Source organism: Nomascus leucogenys, chromosome 4 (assembly GCF_006542625.1).
Source record: "Nomascus leucogenys isolate Asia chromosome 4, Asia_NLE_v1, whole genome shotgun sequence".
Classification (NCBI taxonomy): Eukaryota; Metazoa; Chordata; class Mammalia; order Primates; family Hylobatidae; genus Nomascus; species Nomascus leucogenys.
This window is the reverse complement of record NC_044384.1, coordinates 101,224,385-101,237,373: the sequence shown is the minus strand read 5'-3', so window position 1 is coordinate 101,237,373 and position 12,989 is coordinate 101,224,385. Positions and strand designations below refer to the sequence as shown.

At 56.2% G+C, this 12,989-nt stretch overlaps 1 protein-coding gene across 4 annotated transcripts in view; it reads right to left on the bottom strand.

Annotated features, from left to right (window-relative positions):
* Positions 1 to 12,989, bottom strand: part of CACNA2D2 (calcium voltage-gated channel auxiliary subunit alpha2delta 2) — a 141,791-nt gene that overhangs the window by 61,243 nt on the left and 67,559 nt on the right. For all 4 annotated transcript variants that reach the window (XM_030811702.1, XM_030811704.1, XM_030811701.1 and 1 more), the window contains exon 3: positions 10,531 to 10,647. In XM_030811702.1, the coding sequence (XP_030667562.1) occupies positions 10,531 to 10,647 (117 nt within the window). The remainder of the gene's footprint in view (positions 1 to 10,530; positions 10,648 to 12,989) is intronic.

The following is a 12,989-nucleotide window of genomic DNA, read 5'->3' as shown; positions in this document are numbered from 1 at the left end:
ATACCCATGGGCTTGCCCCATGGCTCCACCCTTTGTGGCATGCATCACTGCCATCTTCAGCAGACTACACTCCTCAAGGGAGGGGCCCAACAGGTCTATTCGTGCTGTCCCCGTACCTCTACACGGGGCGGAGCTAAAGGAGGACAGATCCATCTGTCTGTGGGGCCTGCCCCACGTGATACCCCCAGAAGCATCCCTCCCTGGACTGGTGTCACCAAAGCCTGGGCATAAACTCTGATGACAGATCTGTGTGGCCATACCTGTTCCAACTGTACTGGTAGGGAAACTGAGGCTCAGAGTGTGAGGTTTGCCAAGGGCTCGGTGCTGCTCAAGTGTGAGTGTGGGATGCAGCACAGGGTGTGTGAGGGCTTTGATTCTTGGCTACCTTCTATGCTCTGGTTCCAGTCATGGGCACCCCGTGCCATGCTGCACTTGCCTAAGAGGGACCCTTGGCCACAGGTTCTTTTTTGGGGCAGTGCACTGGACTGTGTGGGATGTAGTCCCCGCATGGGGTCTCAGCTAGACCCCAGGGAGCCCCGTGTACCCCAGGGAGACCGGCCTCACACTGCATCTGCACATGTTCTCTGTGGAGCCTGCCAGTGGCCAAGACCCTCCGCCACTGCATGCACGCACCCCAACACACACGCATGCGCTCTCCACCTCAGGACCTTGGGCCTTCTTGCTCCCTTATTCTCCCTTGCCTAGCTAAATCCTCCCTCCTCCCAGGTCCCCTGGGCCTGGTCAAGTATCCCCATGGGCTTGCCCCATGGCTCCACCCTTTGTGGCATGCATCACTGCCATCTTCAGCAGACTACACTCCTCAAGGGAGGGGCCCAACAGGTCTATTCGTGCTGTCCCCGTACCTGGTAACCTATTACCATGCCAGCACACAGCAACGTCCAGTGCTCAGTAAACAGAAGCTGAAGCAATGGAACCTGAGGCACCTAGTATCCCAGGACAGGAGGAGCCAGGGTCAAGGTGGAGTCTCCTCCAGGAAAGCCTCAGGTGCCCCTGCCCAGGTCACCATGGCACCTGGAGCCGGTGAAACCTCAGGGGTTAGCTTAGGGAAGACAGCTGAGGGTCTAGGAGGGTCCCGAGGGCCTTCTTGCCACCCTATCCCCCCACCCTGGGCCTGTAGCACTGGCCTTCCCCAGCAGCACCCCTGTAAGCCAAGGTACCTCCCACAGGGGTACCCACTGCCACAGAGAGGCATCGCTCGCTATGTATTTTAAGGCACAGAAAGTGGGGCCAGAGAAGTGACTGGCTGCTCCCAGGGCCATGCTTCCACAGGGCCAAGCTTGTGGATATGCAGCTACCACCCCAGAACTCAGGCGTAGAGCCCTGTGCCCTGCCTCTGTCACCCCCACGCACCCTCTCCCCTGCAGTGGAAACTGATGCCCAGGCCAAACCTTCCAGGCTCCCCTCCCAGCCCCCAGTACTGCCAACTCAGCGGATTCAGCCTGAGTCATTTCTGCTCACTCTCACTGCTAGGCCAGTGCCCAGGCTGGGAACTCTACTGAGATGCCTTCCTTCTTCCTTTCTTCTACCTTTGGAAATTCCACCTGCCTTCCAAGGCTCAGCTCAGATGCTACCTCCTCCAGGCTGTCATCTTAGACTTGCCTGTCCCACATTAGCTGCTCTGCACATTGGGACCCCACAGCCTGTTCCCCATCTCCTTGAAGTCTGGGCCCCAGAGCAGGGATCATCCTGGCCACCGGCTTGCCCTTCCTCACATGCACCTACCATCCCCCAGCCTCGCACACGAGGATTTCAGAACGAAGGGCCAGACACTATTAAAACTCAATTAAAATGCTTACTTCTCTGATCCTAAATTAGGCTGGTTTGTCCCTGTGGCACCTGCAGGCCCTTTCCCTCCGCCTCCTTGCATCTGCTCCCTTCGCCACCTGGGATCCCCGGAGAAGTGGGCACCATCAGGGGATCCTCCCTCTACACAGGCCTTCTCTGGGGAGTGGAGACACATACATCTCCCTCCCTGGGGTTCTCCATTCAATGGACTCTCATCTCCCTGTCCTGGATTCCTCTCCTCTGGAGGTGGGGTGCAAGGGTATTAAAAAGGAAACTTGGGGTAACAGCTCCCAGCCTGCACTTGGAGCCTTCTCTGAGTGGGATGGCCATCCTCTCCAGCTGCTCCCCAGCAACCCCCAGTCGAGGTCCTGCCTCTAGGCCCTTGCTCATGCTCTGCCCTCCACCCGGCTTTCTCACCTTCCCTCCCTGCCCCTGGCCTTCCCCTTTGCCCTAGCCAGCACCACTCTGCTTCCTCCCAATCCCTGGGAGCTCTGGGAGGGCAGGTACACAGGCTCCGGAGCCAGGGTAAGCAAGGGGAACTGTGACCTTGCCTCACCCAGGCAGTGACCAGGGTTGACATCTAGTCTCAGACTCTGTTTTCTCATCTGTAAAACGGGCATTCTGGCCCGCACCAAGTAGAGACTGGAATCACACCTGGCCTAGGGCCAGGCTGGGGCAGCAGAGGTTTGCTGAATGACTGAGTGAGCAAGTGAAAGACAGGCAGGCTGCATGGCACTCCCAGGGGAGGCACCTGGCATCAAAAGCGAGGCCATAGGGCGGGACAGGCTCTTGTAGTGAGAGCTGGGCCTGGGGCGGCTCAGCCAAGGTGTCCCCACAGGAGGTGGGGTGACACCAGTCACGACACCCAGGGTGTTGAGCTTCCGGGCCTGACACATGCCTGCAGTCAATCCCTTCCTCTGAACTTCAGCCACTAGGGAGAATTCGGTGGCTGGGTACAGGTGTGTGGGGCTCACCCATCAGGCTCTGTGGGCCTCAGGGGTGTTGCACACCAGCCCCCTAGACCCTTCCTTTGACTAGCAGGTGCTAGTCAGGAATGATCACTGTGCTTCTGACCCCTCCTGAGGTCCCTGCAACTTGGAGGAGGTCCCAGGAGAAGGGCCTGCTCCATGGGGCAGTTTCAGGAGCCAGAGAAGCTCAGCCCCAAATCCACAAGTTGACCTTTCCCAAGGCCTGGCAGGCTGGGCCAGGCCCTTGTCTGACCACCACTAGCTCAGGCAGGTGGGTGAAGACAAGAGAATGACTATTTCTCCTGAGGACCCTTGGCCATGCCCCAGCCATGTCCCACCTGCACTGTCTCCCTTGACCTTTCCAGGGAGACCAGCTCCCAGCTGGAGGCCTTCAAGGGGTCTCGGGATTCTCGACGGCCAGACAGAGATGCAGGCAGGTAAGGCCGTCCCCACACTCATGTCCAGCTGTTGGGGGTAGCATCTTTGCCCAAGGCTCACGCTGACCCCAGGGACACTTGGGTTTACTGTCCCTTCCGCACACATCCAGGCCACCTTGTCCAAGGAGCCCTCTCTGATGCCCATTCCTTGGTGGTCGCTCTGCCACTGCATGCTCCCTGGTCTCTCCTAGTGTTCACCACCAAGTCCCTTCCTTATCTCCTTGCCGGCCAGCTCTCTGGCTGCCTCCCTCTGTAGGCGGAGGGCCCCAGGGGTGCCCACACAATGGGTGTCCAACAGATTCCCAATCCCCAATGCTTCCCCAATCCCTGGGGACCCCCAGCTGGCTCCTGTGGGCGGCACCTTGCCAGGAAGCAGCAGCACTGTTTGGGTGAGGGGAGAATAATCAGCTGTAAACGCCGCAATCAGGGAGAAAAGGCTGCTTGGGCGCTTGGCGCCCACGCGTGCGCCTAATTGGCTCCACGTGTCTGCGGCTCCTTTCAAGAGCAGGAGAGTGGAAGGGTCAAGATCTCTTAATGTTCATAATGGAGGGGAGGCAGAAGCCATTGCCAGCCCCACATAAACACCTTTTAATTGCCCAGAGAAGGGTGGGAGGAGGCAGCCAATGCCACAGGATTTCCTCCCTGTCCATCCACCATTACTGCACCTTTTAGAGCTTCCCTAGTGTGGAGTCAGATCCCAGAGGCTGAGCCCCAGCCACAACCCAGAGCCACAGCCCTGGCAACTGTTCTACAAATGCTCATGAGTTTGCAGAACTGGTGTTCTGTTCCAGGCCAGGCCTTGGCAGTAGGCGACACCCATGGCCTGGTCCTCCAGGGGCCAACCTGTTTGTCTCACCCTTGTCAGTGAATGCACCAGTGGACCCAGCTGAACTGGTCTCCAGCTGCCTCAGTGCCAAACTTTCCCCAACATCTTGCTGCCTCCTCCAGGCAGCCTTCCTGTGACCTCTTTGGACTGAAGTGATCTTTCTCCTGCTGCCCCTTCCGCCTGCACCTCTCCAAGGCCCCCAGTATCTCCCTGCTGTGGCTCCCATGGCTGCATCTCTGTCCCGTTAGGCCAGTGGTTCTCAACTGGGGCAACTTTGCCCCCAGGCAACATTTGGCGATATTTAGAAATATTTTTGGTCATGACAACTGGAAGAGTGGTGTACTGCTGGCATCTAGTGGGTAGAGGGCAAGGGTGCTGCTAAACATCCCACAGTGCACAGGGCAGCCCCACCGCAAAGCAGGATGCGGCTCAAGGTGTCAGCAGTGCCGAGGCTGACGCCGTGCTTTAGATAAGGCTTTAGAAAGGAGGTGGGAGCTGGGTAGGATGGTCTCCTTCCTGACAAAGGGAGCGGTCTGCTGCCCCACCATCCCTGGCTCCCTCCCTGGCTCACACCTCCTGCCCCTCTGAATGCCCAGCCCAGAGCCCAGTTCCTGAACAGACCCGGTCACACTGCCAACAATGCATCACTTTAATTGGGTTAAGTGGCCATTAGCAGCAAAAGCAGGGCGGCTCTGTGCAGAAGGGTTTTTAATTTTATTCTTTAAATGATGCTCATTCCCCAGAGAGGCTGCCAATGGTGGGAACAATGCCCGCTGGAGCCCCTAGAACCAAGGCCAGAACTGCATGCTGCCCCCTCCCATCCATCTGAGCCTCATGGGGGTGTGGGAGGGGTGCTCAGTGTCTTGTCTTCACTGCCCAGGGAAGAAACTGAGGGGGGCAGGGACTTGCCCAAGGTCACTAGGTCATCAGAGAGCAAGCCCCTGTCAGAGGAAACCAGTGCCCCATCTCCTGTTCCCTCGACCCTGTCCCACTCTGGACAGCAAACACCACATGGCCACTAATGGTAGCACAGAGGAGGGCAGTGGCTGGGAAGCCATTTGTGGGGTCTGGAGCCCAACTATCTGGATTTAAACCCCGGTTTTGGCCAGGTGCTATGGCTCACACCTGTAATCCTAGCACTTCGGGAGGCCAAGGCGTGCAGTTACCTGAGCCCAGGAGTTTGAGACCAGCCTGGGCAACATAGTGAAACTCCAGCTCTACTAAAACACAAAAAAATAGCCAGGCATGGTGACACACACCTGTAATCCCGGCTACCTGGGAGGCTGAGGCATAAGAATTGCTTGAACTTCGGAGGCAGAGGTTGCAGTGAGCTGAGATCCCACCACTGCGCTCCAGCCTGTGTGACAGAGTGAGACTCTGTCTCCTAAATAAATAAACCCTGATTTTGCTGTGAGACCTGGAGCAAGTGGCTTAAGCTCTTTAAAGCTCAGTTTCCTCAAATGTAAAATGGAGAGAGGAGAGTAACCCAGTGACCTGTGTGAGGATTCAGAGCAATATAGAGCATGCAGGCTTATTTCAGGTCTGGCACTTGGTGGGCACTCAGAGGCCAGTAATCCTGGGAAGCAAAGATTTCGACCATTTTCTGGGAAAAATCCTGAACTCTGGCCAGGCGCGGTGGCTCACACCAGTAATCCCAGCACTTTGGGAGGCCGAGACGGGCAGATCACGAGGTCAGGAGATCGAGACCATCCTGCCTAACACGGTGAAACCCTGTCTCTACTAAAAATACAAAAAAAAAAAAAAAAAAAAAAAAATTAGCTAGGCGTGGTGTAGGGCGCCTGTAGTCCCAGCTACTCGGGAGGCTGAGGCGGAAGAATGGCGTGAACCCGGGAGGCGGAGCTTGCAGAGAGCCGAGATCGTGCCACTGCACTCCAGCCTGGGAGACAGAGCGAGACTCTGTCTCAAAAAAAAAAAAAAAAAAAAAAAAAAAAAAAAATTCTGAACTCTGAATCTACACAGAATCATCTGTGGCACATTAAAACATCCTGATGCCCTGCCCCTCCACCCCTGCCGAGCCCCCGAGAATCTGATGCACTTGATCTGTGGCAGAAGCTGGGTGCCATGATTTTAGAAGCTCCTCAGACAATTCCAATGTGCAACCAGGGTTCAGAAATGCTGCAGTAAGGCACAGGTTTGACCCTTAGGACAATCGGAGGGACCTGAGGGGGAGGATGGGAGGCATGGGCATGTTAGGAGGGGTGCTGGGCTTAAGCCTGGGGCTGGGGTCTCCAGGTGCTAAATTCCTAGCGGGGCCTCCCACCACCTCTGGTTTGTTTGAGGAAGGAGGCAAAAGGCCCTCCCGGAAAGCAGGTTTCCAGCTACCATGTTGATGTCCTTCTGGAACCTGCTCTGGTCTTGCTGTCCTAGCCCTGGGCTTCCCTTTCTCTAGGAACCAAGCCTGCTGAGCCTTGATACCCTTGGCTGTGTCCCTGAGAGGAGGCTGGAATCTCTCCCACTGGGGTCACCCCTCACCTAATCCTGGGCAGTGCCTTCCCTTCCCTCATGGCCTCTCCTCCGAGCCACACAGCACAGGATGGTGCTGCAGGGGCACAACCTTCAAGGAATTGTCCACACTGTGGTCTTTACAAGTTGACGCCCCTGGAGTTGTGAAACCATAAGTGCTGGGCAGGGAGGGTGCTCATGTCCCTATTTCATAGGGGGAGAAACTAAGGCCTGGGACAGGACTGGACTGAGAGTTCCACGAGGGCAGAAACAGAGCTTGTCCTTCATCACTGCACCCCCAGCCCTGAACAGGGCATGGTAAACAGTAGCCATTGGCGGATGTTGGTGAATAGATGGAGGAGGAATGTAATGATGAGGGGGTGGTCTTCCCAAGAGCCAGGCTGTAGAACAGGGCCCAGCTGGGAGGGCAGGAGAGTCCTGACTTGGGTCCAAGTCTGCTATAAGAACTTAGCCACCTCCCTATTCTTCCTGGGACTCAAGACTCTGAGAGAGTGGGCCTTAGTTCAGAGGCCCCCATCTCCCTAGGTAGTCAAAGTTCCAAGACAGGTACCCCTGCATGTCTCTGAAGCTGAGGGCCCAGCCTGTTTCCCGGACTTGGGGATGCTGGTTGCTTGCGTTGCAAGGCCCCTGATCTGGCCTGCTCCCTCCTGACTCTTGGCCCCAGCAACCACCCTTTGCAGCTTGGAGAAACTCGTTACAAACATCTGATTGTCCCTGATTAGATGAGACAATGAACTTCCGTCCTGTGTTGCTCAGCTCCCTCTTTGCAAGCCCCCAATTAGAATTCCAGACCAGAGCAAAGGATTTAAATTGGATTAATGGATGGGGTCCAGGGAGAGAGGAACAATGTAGTGGGGGGTGGGGGTCCAGTCCCCCAACAGCCCTCCCTCCATATACACTCAGGCTGCAAACAAATGTGAAAAAGGAGAAAGGGGCCAGGACTTGATTAAAAGCACATTTAAAACATAATTAAGACCAAAGCACATCTTCAACAATTAGGACCAACCAGGGGCAAGGGTGGTCCTCCCCTTCCTCTGGGAATATGGGCAGAAGCATCTCGTGTGTCTGGAGCCGGGGGTGCTGCAGCAGGAGGAGTTCACTGCCCAGGAGCGCTGGGAGACCATGGGCTGTGGGCTCACTGCATGCCTCAGGAATAATGTGGGGAGTCAAGGGACTGGCTCAGAGTCAGGGAGACCTGAGCTCAAATCTTGGCTCTGCCATATCCTGGCCTGATGCATGGCACCTCTGAGTCCCAGTGTCCCCCTCTGTGAAGTGAGGGTAGCCAGGGCTTTCTTCTCCGGGTTGCTGTGAGAATGATGCATGATAGACTCAGCACACGGTGAGTGTCTGTCTGGTCAGTGCATGCCTTTCCCCATCATTTCTCATAAAAAATAATTTCTGGGCCAGATGCGGTGGCTCATGCCTGTAATCCCAGCACTTTGGGAGGCCAAGGCGGGTGGATTACCTGAGGTCAGGAATTTGAGAGCAGCCTAGCCAACATAGTGAAACCCTGTCTCTACTAAAAATAGAAAAAACAGCTGGGCATGGTGGTGGGCGCCTGTAATCCCAGCTACTTGGGAGGCTAAGCCACAAGAATCACTTGAACCCAGGAGACGGAGGTTGCACTGAGCCAAGATTGCACCAGTATACTCCAGCCTGGGCGACAGAGTGAGAGTCTGTCTCAAAAAAAAAAAAAAAAAAGAAAAGAAAATAATTTCTGTTTAGTGCTGGCTGTCCCAGGCCACGGCTGGGCTGCAGGTGCAGTAGAAGGGAGAGACATCTGTCTGCCTCACATAGCAGAGTCCAGCAAGGGGGGTGCAGGGAGAGGGTTGGGACCAGGACCTCAGGCCTTTGGCTGCTCCTCCCAAGCTATCGGAGTTGATTGTTCCTTTAGGGGTGGGGCAAGTGGCTTGGAAAGAGACCCCAGCCCTGTGATTCCCAAGGGGCTGGGCAGGAGGCTGGGCCCTGGGCTCCACGCATGGAGGGTGGGTCAGGCGTCTGTCTCTGCCACCACTCAGCACCCCTGCTGTGCCAGCCTGGGTGAGTGGCAGGCTGAAAGGCCTGAGGGCTGCCCCTTCCCGCATTTATCAGACAGTTCCAACACAAGTTCAGGGCTGGGTACCCACATTTGTAAACTCGACAGGGGGCAGCAAAGCTGGGAAGTAGTGTGCAAATGAGGGGTCTGGAAGGAAGTGGGGCGGAGACAAAGTCGGAGAATGAGGGAAAGGCAGGAGAAGGGCATCCAGGCCCGCCCAGTTCAGAAAGGTGAGAAGGTGGGGCGCGATGCGCTGACTGAGAGAGGCGAGCGTAATGGGCTGCTATCCCTGCAGAAGGCGTGGCTCTGCCTGCTCCCCGCTGTCTCCCATACTCGTGTCCAGGAGATCTGAAGGTTGGGTGGAGCCCTGCTCTGGGTCCTCTGGGTGGGAGGTCCTCAGAGTCCACCTTCTCTGGGAAGCTGGCCCCAAGAAGCAGCCTCCACCTATTCCATGGCCCCAGGTCACATAGGGACAGGCAGGGGATCCCATGGGGGACAGCAGGGCCCAACTCCTGGAGAAGGAAATTCTGGTTCTCTCTTGGGGACTGGATATGGCCGGGTGTGGGCTGGGGTGGCCACCCTAACTTAACCCAGCCAGGACCCTGGCCTGAGCCTGGGCACAGCCTGTGTAGACTTGCTCATTTTAAAAAACTGCTTTATTGAGATACAATTTATACACCAGCAAATCCACCCAAATAAAGTATACAATTCAGTGGTTTTTAGTATATTCAGAGTTGTGCAACCATCACCACAATCTAATTTTGGAATATTTTCATCACTCCAAAAAAGAAACCCTGTACCCATTAGCAGGCCTTCCCTATCCCTTCCCTTCCCAGGCACCCATGCATCTACTTTCCATTTCTATGGATTTGCCTATTCTGGACATTTCATAGAAACAGGATCACACAACATGTGGTCTTTTGTAACTGACTTCTTTCACTTAGCATAATGTTTTCGGGTTCATCCATGTTGTAGCAAGCAAGCATCAGAAGACTTCATTCCTTTTCTTCTTCTTTCTTTTTTTTTTTTTTTCTTAAAGAGATGAGGTTCTTACTCTATTGCCCAGGCTGGAGTGCAGTGGCACGATCATGGCCCACTGCAGCCTCGAATTTGAATTCCTGGGCTCAAGCCTCAGCCTCCTGAGTAGCTGAGACTACAGGTGTGCATCACCATGCCCAGCTTCATTCCTTTTTATTGGATTAGTTTGTCTTTGACACAGGCTGGAGCAACTGCAGGTATGCCTCTGATCTGGGGGGAGCTTGGATGCCTCTCACTCATTTACATATGACCTTCCCTGCTCACCTGGCAGCTGAGAAGCCCCATCCCACCTACTCTCCCTGGAATGGGCTGAGTGCCAGGGGTCTGCCTGCTTTGTCACAGCAGCCCAGCATGTTCCTGCTACCCCTCAGAACTACAGTGGCCTGAGGCTGACAGGCACAACCTCTCCGAATATAGAGGCCCAGATGGGGGAGCAGAGAAACACTCAAAGCCATGGGCAGAGCAGCCCCCATCCTTACGTGGCCTTCTCTGTGGGGCTTGCAGAGTCCCCTCGACAGTCCCTCCAAGACAGCCTGCAGCCTACCTCAGGGGCAGACTCTGCCGGCAGCAGGTTACTATCCTGGCCAGGTGCCCACCCAGGGCACCACCCATAAACAAACCTGGGGACCCAAAAGGATGGGAAAACCCCGGGCCCGGAAGGAGGGAGGGGTAGGGCCTGCCCCAGTCCCAGCCTCAGGCTCACACAGAGCCCCAAGACTCCAAGTCACCACCTCTCATGCAGCTACTCCAGATAGTATCATCCTGTTCCTGCCGCAGCTGCCCACATTCCACGTGGGCACAGCCCTGCTGATGCTGGCCCAGCTGAACTCAGGAGGGCCACGTGATGAAGGCTCAGGACACTGCCCTCATGGTACAGGACCTCTCTACCTGGCCCTCCCTCAGTGCCGCCCCCCTGCCCCCAACACACACACCTACCTTCAGGGCCTGCACCTTCCTGTCCAGCAGGCTCTCAATGTCCCCCGCCACCTTCTCCACCAACTTCTGAGGCTCATTCTCCTGTATCTCGAACAGGTTCCGGTTGTCCTTGTAAATCTGGATGGAAGCAGAAGCCAGGCGTGAGACCAGGTGGTCCCATGTCCCCATGACATGGGCCCTGCATACCCCTCTGCACAGCTCACTTCAGCACAGTCCTCACCCGCACCCAGACCCTGTCTTTGGCCTCTAAGAGAGGGCATGGAGGGCCAGCGCCCCCACAGACTTGAAGGCAGGGCAAGGCCAGGGGCTCCGTAGCTTGCATCTGGGATGAGGGCCCAGTTTAGGCTGGTCGTTGTGGTTGGTGGGATGGGGTTGTCACTGCCTTCTCTGGGCCTCAGGGCCCCCCCTTTCAGGGTCATGAGCAGCCCCCCCCGACTAGCTCAAGGTAACTGTGAATAGCAGAGGGGAAGAGTGGGCTCTAGAGGAGGCAGGAGGTTGAGGGGAGATGGAGTCAATAAGCACACACCACACACCCCATCCCAAAAAGATGCTCACACCCATGCATGTGCACACACACAGCCACGCCTCCACACTGCTCAGGCATCTGGACCCTTTTTTGTGGGTGCTGCCCCAGGGCACTTGCAGAAACTAGCAGGAGCTCTGGGCAATCCTACGGGCTCCTCTGTCATTCAGGGCACAGAATATGGGGAATGGGCACCAGGGAGGAAGGGGCAGGTTGGGGGGAATGAATCTGCCCAGCCTTCCTCCAAGGGGGGTGGTCTGTGTGCAAGTGCATGTGGCAGTGTAAATCTGATGAGGGGTGTGTGTGTGTGTGTGTGTGTGTGTGTGTGAGATGGCTCAACATATCCGTTTGTGTGCACGTGCCTGCATGTTGGGGCTGGGGTGGGGTTAGGGTCTCTAACCCCCCAGGGGCTTGTGAGTCTTAGGAGCAGATTTCTGCAAGTGTCTTTGTTCACGGCTGGGTCTTGGGTGTGTGCGTGTGCATGTGTGTGTGTGTGTGTGTGTGCATTTGTATGCATCATATACTGCTGCATGTGTCTCCAAGCCTGACTGGGTCCATGTGTTCATTCAAGAGACCCAAGGAGGTCTGTGCCCCAAGCACAGGCTCCTTCACCACCAGAGGTCACAGAATAGGCTGCTACGACTGAGCCGTGCCACCAGGCTGAGCAGAAGTGGAGGGATGTGGAGACAGAGAGGAGGTGATGAGGGGAGAAAAGGAGGGGGGAGAGGCAGCTGATGAAAGACAGACAAGCAGAGAGAGATAAGGTCGGTAGAGTGACAGTGAGAAGGCAGGGAGATAAGACCTTGTCATCTGACAGGGGGATGGGGTGGGGGGGGTTGGGTGCCGCTGGAGCCCCTGCCCTGCCGCTACCCAGTGCCTGGCAGTCCAGGGGTTAAAGCACCACACAAAGCTGGCTCAGGCAATCTTCTCCTCCTCCCGCCACCCCCATCCCTCCCGGCTTCTCTTTTCTTTTTGTCCTTCTTTTAGAACAAAATAATTTGTGGTGAAGTCGCTCCTTCCCGCAGAGTAGCAGCAATCAGGGGGCGAGATTTGAGGCCTGGCCACATGGCCAGGAAGGAGAGAGGCCCCGAATGAGTGCCAGGCCAGGATGTTGCCTGGGCCCCTGGGCCCTGCCTCAGGACAGACGTCCACAGAGGGAGACAGTGTTAGAGACACAGGGTGAGGAGGGGTCAGACCCTGAGGATCACTGAGGAAAGGCAGGGAACCTAGAGCCTAGCACCTTACTGTTGGGGAAACTGAGGCACAGAAACAGGATAGGGAAGGTCAAGGCCAGGTGATTGAGTGGCAAAGCCAGATCCCCCATCAGCTTTCACCTATCCTTGACAGATCATTCTGGGGTGTGTGTGACCATGGTCTCAGCCACATCCACCGATGCCTCTGGAGAGTGGTGCCTCGACCCACTTGCACCAGCAGGGGGCACCGCTGCCCGGCTTCTCCTGGCCTGGGATGAAGTTCATACCTCAGACTGTCAAGGTCATTCCCAGGTGCAGCCACAGTCTGGGCTGTCCATGGCTGTGTACAGCCCCAGGACCTGAGGCAGGACCATATGGTTCTCCTGGGAAAGTCTAGGAGTCCCTCCTCTTGGGCTCCAGGGTGCCCCTTGCAGCCTGGCATGGTGACTGTGCTGGGGATCAGGGGGCCGCAGAGTGAGCGGGTCTCTAAGTGGCAGGCCCACACCTCAGGGCACCAACAGGTGACATGAGGCCTTGGAAGCTGAGACTCTGCCAAAAGTCACTCATCTCTGAACCTCCGTGACTGATCTATTAAATGAGAGAACAGTAGTCCCCACCTCACAGGCCGGGGACAGCAAACCCATGCCTTGAGCAGCCTGTGCTGTTGTTACTGCTATTAGTTTGGGATCACCAGAATTCTGCAGATGGAATCATAGTCCCTCCCTGTCCCCATTCTCTCCCTG